Here is a 12,968-nt window from a genome sequence, read left to right as displayed (position 1 = left end):
ACATCCTGGGTCCATAAACCAGTGAGCGGTTCAAATGGGCCGAGGGGGCATCTTTTGGATCTAGAAGCCAAACTTGAAATTTGGCTTTCACTTTAAGTGTTGGCAAAACTGAAACAGTGACGTACTGGAGGCATTGCAGCTGCTCTTCGGGAAACCTTCACTTAAGTTTTCTATTATAAGTTTTCCTGGATAGGACAACACCAATACACATTAAAAATAAAAATGTAAAACACAAGGGAAATATATGTAAGATGTTTTCCTCTGTAGTGACAGCATAAAAACGAAGCCCCCGTATTTTAATATCAAGCCTAACATAAATATGCAACTCAGGAACAAAATTTGAGTCCCCTTTCAAAGTATTTTTATTAGCTGACATCAGTTTCCAATGTCTATAAACAACTTAGCATTTTGCAGGTTTGGACTGATTTATGCGAGCAGTTAAAACATGAGGCTGGTCTGAAATTGTCATTGCATTATGAACATTCTATGGACTATATCACAGCTGCCTATTTGGAGGATTTTCATTCCTTTAGGGAATTCACAATCAAAATTCAATTATAATTTTCACAATAGGCAAAATGTTAATGATAGTTTCCCACACTTTTGCTACAAGGTCAAAGGCCCACACCAGTGCCTAAAAGCCTCTTCTTTATTCATTTCATTTCCAAACTTTTCAATTGGCAAACACTGGCTAATTTATTTCCCTGTCTAGGTACCGCAAAGATCATCCTACTCTATGTAAAACTTAAGCACACAATTGCCACATCTTTGAGGACATTGGATACAATTTAAAACCAATGAACAGATTTTTAACTTTACAACTATTTGAGCAGATAGCACTGCCCGAATGCATTGTACCGTTTTGTTGGGTAAGCCTAACTTCCCTATAATTCTCATCACAAATTAAGATAGGTATATTTTATTTTCAAAAATTTATCTGAGATGTAGGGGGAAAAATAAAGGGAAGAAGAGAGCAAGCAAATTCCCATTGGCTTGCGCATTCTGCAAAGGTCATGGTATCTAGACAAACCTCAGAGCCAGGAATTCTTCCCATGGGGATGGCAGGAACCCAATCACCTGATCCATCATTGTGGTCTCCCAGGGACTGCATTAGCAGGAAGTTGGTGTCAGGAGTCAGAGCCAGGTATTGAACCCAGGGACTCTGTATGGGATGTGGGTATCTCAACCACTAGGCCAAATGTTTACCCGATAAAAATAATGCTTCTAAAAACTGGTATAAGATTGTTCAAATTTATCAGACAGCCACTTATATTTTCATCTTTGAACCATCTCCCAAAAGAAACTAAACTAATATCCCTAAGGGCAATTAAAATCATTTCCTAGGCATCTTTTTTTTAGGATTTTTTTTTTTTTTTATTGGAAAAACAGATTTAGAGAGAAGGAGAAACAGAGAGGAGAGACACTTTGTTCACTCCCCAAATGGATGCAATGGCAGGAGCTGAGCAAATCTGAAGCCAGGAACCAGGAGCTTCTTCCTGGTCTGCCATGCAGGTACAGGGTTCCAAGGTTTTGTACCATCTTCTACTGTTCTCCTAGGCCACAAACAGGGAGCTGGATGGGAAGTGGAGCAACTGGGACACGTACCAGCACCCATATGGGGTTCCAGAGCTTTCAAAGAAAGGATTAGCCAACTGAGGCATCACACTATGCCCACTAGCTATCTCAAAATAGTAATTTTAACCTATTTTGACATTGCTTTTAAGTTATTCACAAATTTCCCCCCAATCCATTTAAAATGTGGAGATTTTCACTTATCCATAGGAAATATTCTGAACTTCCAAATTTTTTTTATTCACTTGTAAGACACATTTATAACAAAACATTTCAGATTTGTGGTTGGGTGGGAACTTAGCTAGCTCAATAGTGACAATCATGCTATCATCAGGAATTGAAAATTTGGAATGGATAAGTTAAAAAAAAACAGGAAAAATTCTGTTACTAAATATTTAAAACCTTATATTCCCAGTTACTCATCTCTTCACATAAGACCATGTCTTTTTCCAACTGGCTCACATGGCTAGGGGTTATGGTATCTAATTATCTTCATCAAGTATGTCTTAGCAGTTTAAGAGTAATGCCATGCAGTTCTGAATTTGGATAAAAAGGTCATATCCTCACATTTGTAGAATAAATCAAAATACTGCTGACACTGTGTATAAAAACAAAGTAACTATAGACTTATACCCTACCTACTTCTGAATAGATCAAATGATATATTTAACTTTTTAAAAATTACATTGCATTATGTGACACAGTTTTATAGGTACTGGGATTCCCCCACCCCTCCCCAATCCCTCCCCCATGGTGGATTCCTCCACCTTGTTGTGTAACCACAGTTCAAGTTCAGTTGAGATTCCTTCATTGCAAGCATATACCAAGCACAGAGTCCAGCATCTTATTGTCCAGATAAGTTTAATGGCTTCTTGGGGAGACCATCTCTGGTCTGAAAGTAGAGCCGGCAGGGTATCAAACAGCCAGGTTCAGCAAAATTATGCTTCAACGATATATTTAACTTTTTAAAGTTACTCTGCATTTGGCAAATGAAGTGGAAAACTAGAAGCATTACTCAGGCAGTTTCAACTTTGTTTTCTTGGCTAAGTTGCATTGTGACCTACATTAGCTGGTGTCGAATTAATTTTCCACTACTCCATGATACACACACAAAGGCAGCTAAAAGAATCTGAACACTAGTTTAAATAATGAAAACGACACCTTACTTTTTCCAGTGTCAATGGGTATCAAAACTAATACTTTTTATATACAAACAAGTATTTAAAGCAAACACTATTTGTACACTGTGCTACATAATGTAGATTGCCATAAAGTCAGCTACTTTAGACACCCATTTTAATTAAGATGATAGTAATATGATTTAAAAGTCCTACTCTTCAGGACTATCTACTACAATGTACAGTATACCCCAATTTTAAGCTATGTAAAAAACCTCAGGTAACCATGTAAATAAGTGATACAATAACTATGATCAAATTAATGCTAACTTTTCTCAAATTTTGGAAAATTCTGATTTTCAAAAAATGTCAGATGAATTACTAGTTTCTTTTTTAAGATTTATTTATTTTTATTGCAAAGTCAGATATACAGACAGGAGGAGAGACAAGCAGAAAGATATTCTGTTTGTTGATTCATTCTCCTAGTGGCCACAACAGGAGCTGTGACGATCTGAAGCCGGGAGCCAAGAGCTCCTCTGGTCTCCCATGAGGGTGGCAGGGTCCCAAGGCCCTGCGCCATCCTTGACTGCTTCCCCAGGCCACAAGCAGGGAGCTGGATGGGAAACGGGGTAGCCGGGATTAGAACTGGCGACCATATGGGATCCTGGCGCATTCAAGGCAAGGACTTTAGCCGCTAGGCCACCGTGCTGGGCCCAAATTACTAGTCTTCAACACATAACACATTTTTAAGCCCTTACAGAGTTGTTTTGTGTTGATACTAGAATACACATTTTTTTTCCTTTATAATCAAGAGGAATTTAACTTTTACAGAATTCTTATAAAATTCACCAGAAACAATTCATAGCTTAAATATCATTAACATGTGGTGTTTTCCCCTAATAAAGCTATTCTACACAATGCTTAGTAAGAACCCTTGTTTTTAAAGCATGGTTTGTTATTTAAAGAAGGGACATTATCAGCTTTAGTGACTGTTGCTTCTTACTACATGCTATATATTACAAAGCTTTCATCAGCACTTAGTGATACAGCAGTGTTGCCTAATGAGTACTAGTATCACCAATGGTAATTTTCAAAGTGCTTATTTATTTATTTAAAAGGCAGAGTTTGTGTGTGTGCATGCGTATGGAGAGTGTGAGAAAGAGATCTTCTATTTGCTGCTTCATTCTTCAAATGCCCAAGCAGCCAGGGTTCAGCTAAGCCTGAACTAGGTATTGAACCTGAATCTCCTACGTGGGTGGCAGGGATCCAACCACTTGCTGCCTCCCAGGATGCATTTGCAGGAAGCTGTATTGGAAATAGTACAGCTCAGACTCCAATCAGCACTCTGAGATGCAGGCAGCCCAAGCAACAGCTTAACTTGCTGTGCGACAATGCCTGTTCTCAGTATTAATTTCTATAAAAGCTGTGATAACTTGGTTATCTGGAATGGCTGGAAGAAACACAGCACTTGAATTAGGAGTGGAAGACCTTCCTTAAAGCCACCAAAGGCTTTTGTGATGGCTTCAGCACGGCTAATAATTAACAAGGAACAGAAGACAACCACCCTCAATCGGTATTAAGACATTATTTCAGCAAATGTGGATGGATCAAGCTGGAAAGCTAACCTCCCAAAAGCTCCATGTAATGCCCGCTACAGAAGTAGGATTTCTATTTCCCTCTGTACAGCACTCTATATATTTAGTTTAACCTCATCCATTCCCTTACTCTCACTATCTTGTATGGTATCTTGTGTGCAGACTAACTGGCTGGACTATCCCAGTGAAATGTTTACCCCCTGCTACAAAGTCAGGAAGTATCTTTCAATAACATAAACTCATTTGGTACATGTGAGAAGATAAGAAAATGGAGAGTAGAAATAATTTCTGTTGTAAGTCACTGGTGCTGGCAGTACACTTCGTGTTTCATTCACAATGCACTGACATAATTTTGGTGAATGTTTGGTTTAAACATCTGAAATCTTAGATGAATACTTCTGTGACTGTCTCTTCACACAGAGAGAATACTAGTTTACTTCAAAAAGTTCATGGGAAGTAAAATCAAAATATAAATTTTGGTGCAAAATAAGGTCAAATCCATACATTCTTATAATTCTTTTGAATAACCCTCAATAAATGTGATTCAGAGGGTCTAACTTGTATTTTTAAAGCATCTTTCTGCAATGGCCAGCACTGTGGCATGACAGGCCAAACTTCTGTCTGAAGTGCTAGCACTCCATATGGGTACCAGCTGGTGTCTAGGCTGTTCCGCTTCTGATCTAGCTTCCTGCATATGGCCTGGGAAGGCAGTGGAGTATGGCCCAAGTCTTTGAAACCATGCAATCATGTGGGAGAATCAGAAGAAGCACCTGGCTCCTGGCTCCAGATGGACTCAGCTCTGGCCACTGCAGGCATTTGGGGTGTGAACAGATAGATGGAAGATCTTGCTCTCTCTCTCACTCTGCGATACTATCTGAAACATGGCTTGTTGCTTTAAGTTTATAGAGATGAAGGCGAGTCAGATAATTTGTTTTCTTGTTCCTTGAAACACCATGGCTTTGTCCAATGGGAGTCTTTGATACTAAAGTCACATTTAGAACAGAAAGTGGATGCTCTATTAGTGTTCTCAAATCCCACATAAACTGAGGAACAAAAAGGTTAAGGAAAGTTATCCTTGTCCAATTTTTAAAGCAGATATTCCAGCAGTTTGAAGATTGGTATGATTGTGCTGTTAATGTCTTTTACATGTGACATTGAAATTCTGCTTTTTAAAAATCAGCTTTTTGATAAATTAATATATCTTATTTAAAGTCAGAAGCTCATGTTGTCAAATGAAAATTTTATTCATTCGATCAATTTAAGAAACTTACATGGCTAACTTCCATATACTTGTGGAATTATATTTTTTCAACTTCCAATTAAGGCATTGTTTTCTTTTTTTAAAGATTTATTTTATTTTTATTGGAAAGGTGGATATACAGAGAGGAGAGACAGAGAGGAAGATCTTCCATCCCATGATTCACTCCCCAAGTGAGCACAACGGCCGGTGCTATGCCGATCCGAAGCCAGGAGCCTCTTCTGGGTCTCCCACGCAGGTGCAGGGTCCCAAAGCTTTGGGCCGTCCTGGACTGCTTTCCCGGGCCACAGGCAGGGAGCTGGAAGGGAAGCGGGGCTGCTTGGATAGAACTGGCGCCCATATGGGATCCCGGGCGTACAAGGCGAGGACCTTAACCACTGCGCCACCGCGCCGGGCACAAGGCATTGTTTTAAAGCATATCATGGAGCAACTTAAACCAAAAAAAAGTATTCATTTTTAAGGGCAAACCTTAGGAAGAAATATGAATCTGATGATTAAAAAAAACTAAAATCAGACTGACTTATCAATAATACATGATTTTTCTTATGAGTATATTATAATGTGTATGTATTTCGCTATTTGTGGACAGGCTAGGTTCTTGAGTCATTTTACCCCAGATCCAAAGTGATTCTATCATTAAAAGCACATGTTGGTTGAGAGCAATTTTTTGTCCTAGCTAGATATTATTATTTTCAATAATTTAAAAGATTTTAAGTATAGAAGCTATATGGTTACCTGTGTTCTTGAGAGGTAACTAAGAAGGTAGATTTGCAGTTAGACTCAGACTTGGACCCCAAACAAAGTCCAAAAGTTATCTCCTATCCCTAACCCCCTCCTACAATGCAACCTTGCCACTGGTTGCATCAGAAGGTCGAGTCTATCACAGGCATTTTGACTCAAAGGTTAAGAACATGCCTGGGATACCAGTATCCCACACTGGAATGACTGGGATTGAGTACTGCTTTATTTCTGATTCAGCTTCCAGATAATGTGCAAATTGGGATGCAGCGGGTGACAGCTCAAATATTTGCTACCTTCCCACTACAGGAGACTCCAATGCTAAGTTCCGGGCTCCTGGATTGAACATGGCCCACCCATCTGTTACATCCATTTATGGAGGGAACCAGTGATTGATGATCCTTATTTTTGTCTCTCTACCTTTCAAATATATAAAAATAAACACAGACAATTTTATAAAGAGACGTACAGTCCATTTTTGTTCCCCTTGTATCTGAGCAAGTTATGTGGTTCCTCAGTAATGAAAACATTGCTAGGGAACAGCTGCTGTAGGGATTCTCAGGCTAGCTCAGAGTTTGGTCCTCTTAGGAATCTCAATGTCAGTGAATCCACTCATTCTGAAAGGACTCTGAAACCATCACGCTAGGAAAGCCACACCAGACAAGATGTTCAGCAGGAGTCCCAGCTGACCTCAGCCCAGCCATTCCCACCTAGGGGTCAAAACCACGCTACCCATGTGGGATTTAATAAATGAAATCCTTTGGAAAAGTATCCTCGATGTTGCAGTGCCCAGATATTGAAGTTATCTTCAGCTATGGCTGCATCCTTTCTGTGCCCTATCAAAATTCCTGACTCACAGAATTCGAGACTATAATATAATATTGCTTATCTTATATCACTAAATTTTGGTGTAGTTAGTTCTCCAGCATTATTAACTACAACACATCTCTCCTACAGATTTATTGAGGTTGTGGTAATGCTAAACAATCCTTGATCTCCTCAATAATGCCCAGCAACAGCATTACCTACTTGGCACGTTTATTGTCTCTGCAAATAACCAAGGCATCTAGACTGTAAGGACTGAATAACTGGTAGGTGTTGGATAACAGTTTTGCGCTCCTACTCTATCAAAAGTGTTGTCAAATGTTTGCTAATATACATCAAAATTCAAATTTTAGATAAACATGATATGTTACTATACAATGCAAAGAAGTTTTACAAATCAGGGGAAAAGGTATCAATTATTGAAAACAATATCATGCTGTATTCAAGTAAGGGAGAATAAAATGCTTCATTTATTTATCCTCTGAGGCAAGCCACTAGAAGATACTATCTTGCACAAGGGCACATGACTGGGAAGTGGTTAAGTTCAAGTGAATTAGAAGTCAAAGTCTCCACCATTCTCTACAATACTACTCTACCCTATGACAGGATTATTTTGTGACTTAATGATGTTTACAGAGATATTTGCTTTCATATCCAGGTAATGCATTACACTTACTTCATAATGTCACCATCCCTTTTAGTAATACTGCTAAGAGCACCGTCTCTATCTATGGTCCAAGTGGCTTGCCTTCTAAAACAGACACTTTGAGGAAATTCCTGAAATGTGTTTCTGACAGCAGGTAAAAGCTATTGTTTGACATACGCTTGTTTATGTTAGTTTTGTTTTGAAATATTTTATTCAAGACCAGGCTTTTCACATAAATAGAATCACTTAGCTGCCAACGATTAAGTGGCTCCCTAAGGATTATAATTCATCCATGAATATGAATAAAAGAGGAATTATATATGTCCATGAACATAAATATCTTTTGCAAAGGTAAATATGGCAGACTTGAAAATTTGGAACAGGCTAGAAAAAAAAATCATGAATACCTTGTTCTTCTCTGGTTCAGTCACTGAGACAGGTGCGGTGCGACCTCAAAGTGTCTATGCTCTATAGGTTAAATGAAACTGAATTTTTAAAAGCCCATGTTCTTTCCAAGAAAGCCAGAAGTGGGTATAACTGTAGTGGCTCCCAGGCTTGCTGAACTATTTGTAAACATGCATCAATATCAACTCCTTCGAAGAACCAAGCTGAGTCTTCCCAAGAGCAAATCAAAAAATGAAGTTTCTCAATAGAATTGCTTCCTAATTAAGGGTAAATTAAAAATATGCACAGATGATACATGTCTTTTTTTTTTTAAAGACTTGTCAATGTTCACTTTGTTTATCTTAAATTACAAACTAAGATGACTTCTCCTTGAAAACCTTTTCAAGTGGATTTTTGTTTGAAAGTTTAAAAAAATGATTTGTCTAAAAAACACTTAAAAATTCTTTTTAAACTGGAAATAATACTCAATTGTTATTAGCATACAGCACAGTGCCATTTCAAAAGTATCACTGATTCATGTTACAAATGTAGCTATTTATAGGAAAAGTAAACATATGATGTTTATATCTTTCCTTGAAAAAGACATTTTTTGATCAAGGATCTTGTGGCTGGAAAGATGGATTAATCTACCTATTATATCACCAAATTATTGTCATTAAAATGCACTTACTTGGTCATTTGTATGTTCTTGCTTTTGCTTAGTCCATAAGATTTAGAGATTAAAAAGCAATCTCCCTTAAACAGCATAGTTACATATTTATCAATTTTAAAGAACAAATGTAAAAAAATCACTATTTAGAGGTTATATAGCACATTTTAAGGCATCAGCATTCTGAATACAGGTAAATGATTTCTAGAAATCATTCTCATATAAATGCTATGGCAGTAAAACTGAACATACACTGTAGGAAAAAATATGACTAAGGAGGGGTCTAAAACATTGGTACTACTTTGACTACGATTTAACATTTATTAAATGGCTACCTAAAATAGTACTAGGGAAGACTACTATTAAAAAGAAATTTTGTAGCTGGTCAAGTATAGCATATTGCAAACTTCCCGACAAGCACACTTTTTTGCTTGTTTGCTTTCAGAGTAGACAATTAGCTGTTTTCTCATTTGCTTTCCTTTTTTTTCCTTTTTAAAAATGTAACTTCTGAAAAGTGCCTGGGTTCTCCCCATACACTAAATCGGGACATAGTAGGGAAGCATTACAGCTGACTGACAACCGGATTACTGGTTCCTACTAGAAGTGCTGACGCCACCTTCAATACACCAGGACACAAGAGGCATGGTTCTGCTTTTGTTTAAAACCATAAAACGGGTTATAAACAGCCAACGATGCATATTCGGTCCCAAAATTAAAAAGCAAGTTTAAAAGTAATGGCTTAGGGGCAAGTTTCAGTGGAAACTAGGCCTAAGTAGAACACACAATCATCAATAGAAACATTCCTGAAATTTTCCTTCTGTAAATACAAGCTTGCCTCTTCACTGCATGTTTAATTCTAATTAAGACAAAGGTTTTTAATTAAGCCCTGAAGATCCTGGTGAAGGGCCTACAGTACAACTGTCCTCAATGGCTTCTCCCAGGGTAATTCATTTGGAGAGACATCAAGTGGATCTCTTCAGATCTTCACAAAAGACATTTCCCTCCCTGTTTTCTGCTACTCCACACAGCCAACAGATGGAGAAAAGCTGCCTGTCTTTTGGAACAGGCAAGAAAAGCATTGCTGGTTTCGATTCAGGCATTCCCCCCTCCTTCAACACACTATCGGAGAGAAGCTTCAATTCCACATAACAAGTTTAAGAAAGTGAGGATTCAGAGCATCCCCCACTCTTCCCAGTTTACTACCTTCTTTCACCCTCCACCACATCACAACAGAGCCAAAATGAACTGCTACCATAATGGGAAAGTCAAGAAGTAGTTACAAACAGCCTTTCAGAAATCTCTATTGTTCATCCATTTGCTTAATAACTCTACTTCTTCTGGACTGAAAATTGATCTTTAAGCAAAATAGGAGTAATGCTGATTGCTCAGAAATTCAAATAGAAATGGATGCTGAAATGTGAATTTCAGCAAGGGGGAAAATGAAGGGTGTGCACATGTCAAAGGGAAGAGGGAAAGCGGTTAGTTGCTGTGCCTGCCTGTGATGATTTTTTTGCTTGGCAGTCATAGTTGCACTGTATTTGCATTAAGCTCCAGTGTTCCCAGTTCTTTCTTGAGAGGCAGAAAAAAAAAAAAGGAAAGAAAAGAAAAGAAACACACACATACACAGAAAGAAATGGGTATGGAGACAATTAAGAAAAGATCAGCAAACACTGCATACTGCTCAACAAACCGTAGCTGGCGTCTCCCCCACATTCCTGGCCACTAGAAAAGGATACCCGGTGAAAAGCAAATCAGAGTTGAAGCTGGTTCTTCCAACCTATCTGAAAAGTCTTTATGCAATCAGAGGGCTATTATTTCCTGAGACAGAGAAAAAGGGGCAAAAGATTCCTGTTGCTAAGGAGACCTACAGAAGCTGGCATTCCTACATAAATTTCCATTTCTATTGCAGATGGGGAAAGAAAAGATATTTTCTCCAAAGTTTATTTGGATCCCCTGGTTACTGAAGAAAGGCATTTCACTGATTTATTTTATCTTTAGTTGTAAACAACTAACCCTGAAAGAATGAGAAGACCTAAACGTTGACCTCCTGCTGCCAACCAGCGCCTTCCACAGGGAATTAATCAACAAAGATGAAATCTTTCAATGGGAATTTTGAGGGAATATAAAAGGAGAAAAAAAAAAATACCTTTCGTGCACACAAAATGAAAGTTACAGAAGAAACTTAGCCGGGTTAAACAATCCTTCTTAAACAAGAAACCAAACAAAGGAAAAATCAGAGTTTTGTGGCTTTTCCTGCTATTTCAACTCCGCAGGGACTTGAAACGTTGCCAATGAAGCTTTATAAATAGTCCTGGAAAAGTCATGGAATTGTCACAAAGAAATTAAATGAGTTTCTCAGGTGTGTGAGTGTGTGTCTGTGTAGAAAACCAGCAGCGCTCATCTCTTTTTATTTCCCATTCTCTGCGCAGACAGCAGGAGCTTAAGAGTTAAGATTACAGAGAGAAACGATTTATAGTAAGGAATCGGAAGTTGGGTTTGTAGCAAGAAATCGGAAGATTTTGATATGGGCAAAAACTAGGGCGCTGGGAAAGGTAATTGAACGGTCAGAAAGCCCGTTCAGGGCACAAAACCCCTAGCCTACTTTCCTCTCTATCCTCTTCCCGCGCCCGCCCCATCCCATCCGCTCGGAGCTTTTCAGTGCTGTCTGAATACAGCACAAGTTTCTAGGCATCTGGGAGTAGCTTACGGAGAAAAGAATGGTCTGGGAAGAAAGAGGAGTTACTTAGATTGAAAAACAAGGGCAACTCACAACCAGCGATGGTGTCTCCAAAAAAGGAAAGAAAATTAAACTTCCATCCCAACCCCTCATATCCCCCAAATATGTAAGGAAATACAACTCAAATGGAGACTCCCTGGGGAAAAGGCAGATGCGGTGGAGTAAAGCAGGCGCAGACGTGGGCTCGAAGGGTTAACCTCGGGCAAAGGGCTCCGGGGAGAGAACAGTGCGGGAAAGACTGGGCCACTCAGCTCGGCGCAGTTGGGGAGGTTTGGGCCCCGCTCGTCCCATTTCAGAACAAAACAGAATCAGGCGTGGAGGCTTCCTAAGGCTGCGCACATCTATCTCCGCGAACACATGGATCTGGCCGGGAAAGACAGAGCACTAAAGTGGCATACGTGTTACTCCCGAGTGGGAGCAATGGCCACGCGAGGAGGGAGCGGGCGTGGACTTGGCCGCAGGGGTGCCCGCCGGGAAGGGGCCCGGGGACGCGTGGGCGCCGGGCAGAGGGGCGCCGGGGCGGGTTGGCCAGCAGGGCGGGAGAGGCGGCGGGAGAAGAGGCGGGAGGTGGGGTGCGTCCCGGCCGAGGGGCGCGGGGCGGGGGTCGCGCGGGGCGGGGGTCGCGCGGGGCGGGGGTCGCGCGGGGCGGGGGTCGCGCCGGGCCTCACCGCTGCTGAGCGTGGACTCGCAGTGCCAGATGTCCAGGCTGGCGGGCTTCCGGCAGGACTCCCACAGGGACAGGTAGTACTGGTGGTCGGCCGTGACCCAGGCCGGGCTCAGCACGGCCCCCAGGTCCAGGCACAGCGCCAGGAAGATGCACACCAGCCCGACCAGCTTCAGCGGGGTCAGCACCGACACGCGCACCTCCTCCATGCCGCTGCCCGCCGAAGCCATGCCCGGGCGCCGCTGCCGCCCGCCCCGCCGACGAGGACGCCGAGAGCCGAGAGCCGGGAGCCCGCCCGCCCGCCGAGGGACGCGGCCGAGCCGCGGCGCAGGTAGGTCTGCCCCGGCAGCGGCCGGGTGCGGTGGTCGGCAGCCGCAGCGACCCGCGCCCGCCGCCCAGCTCCGCCGTCTGGCCCGCGCCGCTCCGCCCGCCTCGCCCCGCCCCGCTCCGTCCCGGCTCGCCCCGCCCCGCTCCGCCCCGGCTCGCCCCGCCCCGGCCCCGCCCCGGGCTGCGGGAGGCGGTGCCGGCCGGAGGGGCGGGTCCCGCGGCGCAGGCGGCTCCAAGCCCCGCCCTGCCCCGCACGCCTGCCCGGCCGGCTCCAAGCCCCGCCCTGCCCCGCACGCCTGCCCGGCCGGCTCCAAGCCCCGCCCTGCCCCGCACGCCTGCCCGGCCGGCTCCAAGCCCCGCAGGCTGGCGGTGGCCCAGGCCGGGCTCGCCCCTGGGGCCTCCCGGCCGCCCCTGGCCCGGTGGCGTGGTGCGGC

At 42.3% G+C, this 12,968-nt stretch overlaps 1 protein-coding gene across 1 annotated transcript in view; it reads right to left on the bottom strand.

Annotated features, from left to right (window-relative positions):
- The window catches only part of TMEM47 (transmembrane protein 47), a 28,751-nt gene extending 16,314 nt beyond the window's left edge, over positions 1–12,437 (bottom strand). The window contains exon 1 of the mRNA XM_041001935.1: positions 12,212–12,437. Within this exon, the coding sequence (XP_040857869.1) occupies positions 12,212–12,437 (226 nt within the window). The remainder of the gene's footprint in view (positions 1–12,211) is intronic.
- Positions 12,438–12,968: the final 531 nt, after the last annotated feature.

Source organism: Ochotona curzoniae, unplaced genomic scaffold (assembly GCF_017591425.1).
Source record: "Ochotona curzoniae isolate NIBS_2020 unplaced genomic scaffold, NIBS_Ocur_1.0 contig_1274, whole genome shotgun sequence".
Classification (NCBI taxonomy): domain Eukaryota; kingdom Metazoa; phylum Chordata; class Mammalia; order Lagomorpha; family Ochotonidae; genus Ochotona; species Ochotona curzoniae.
This window is presented reverse-complemented; position numbering and strand designations above follow the sequence as displayed.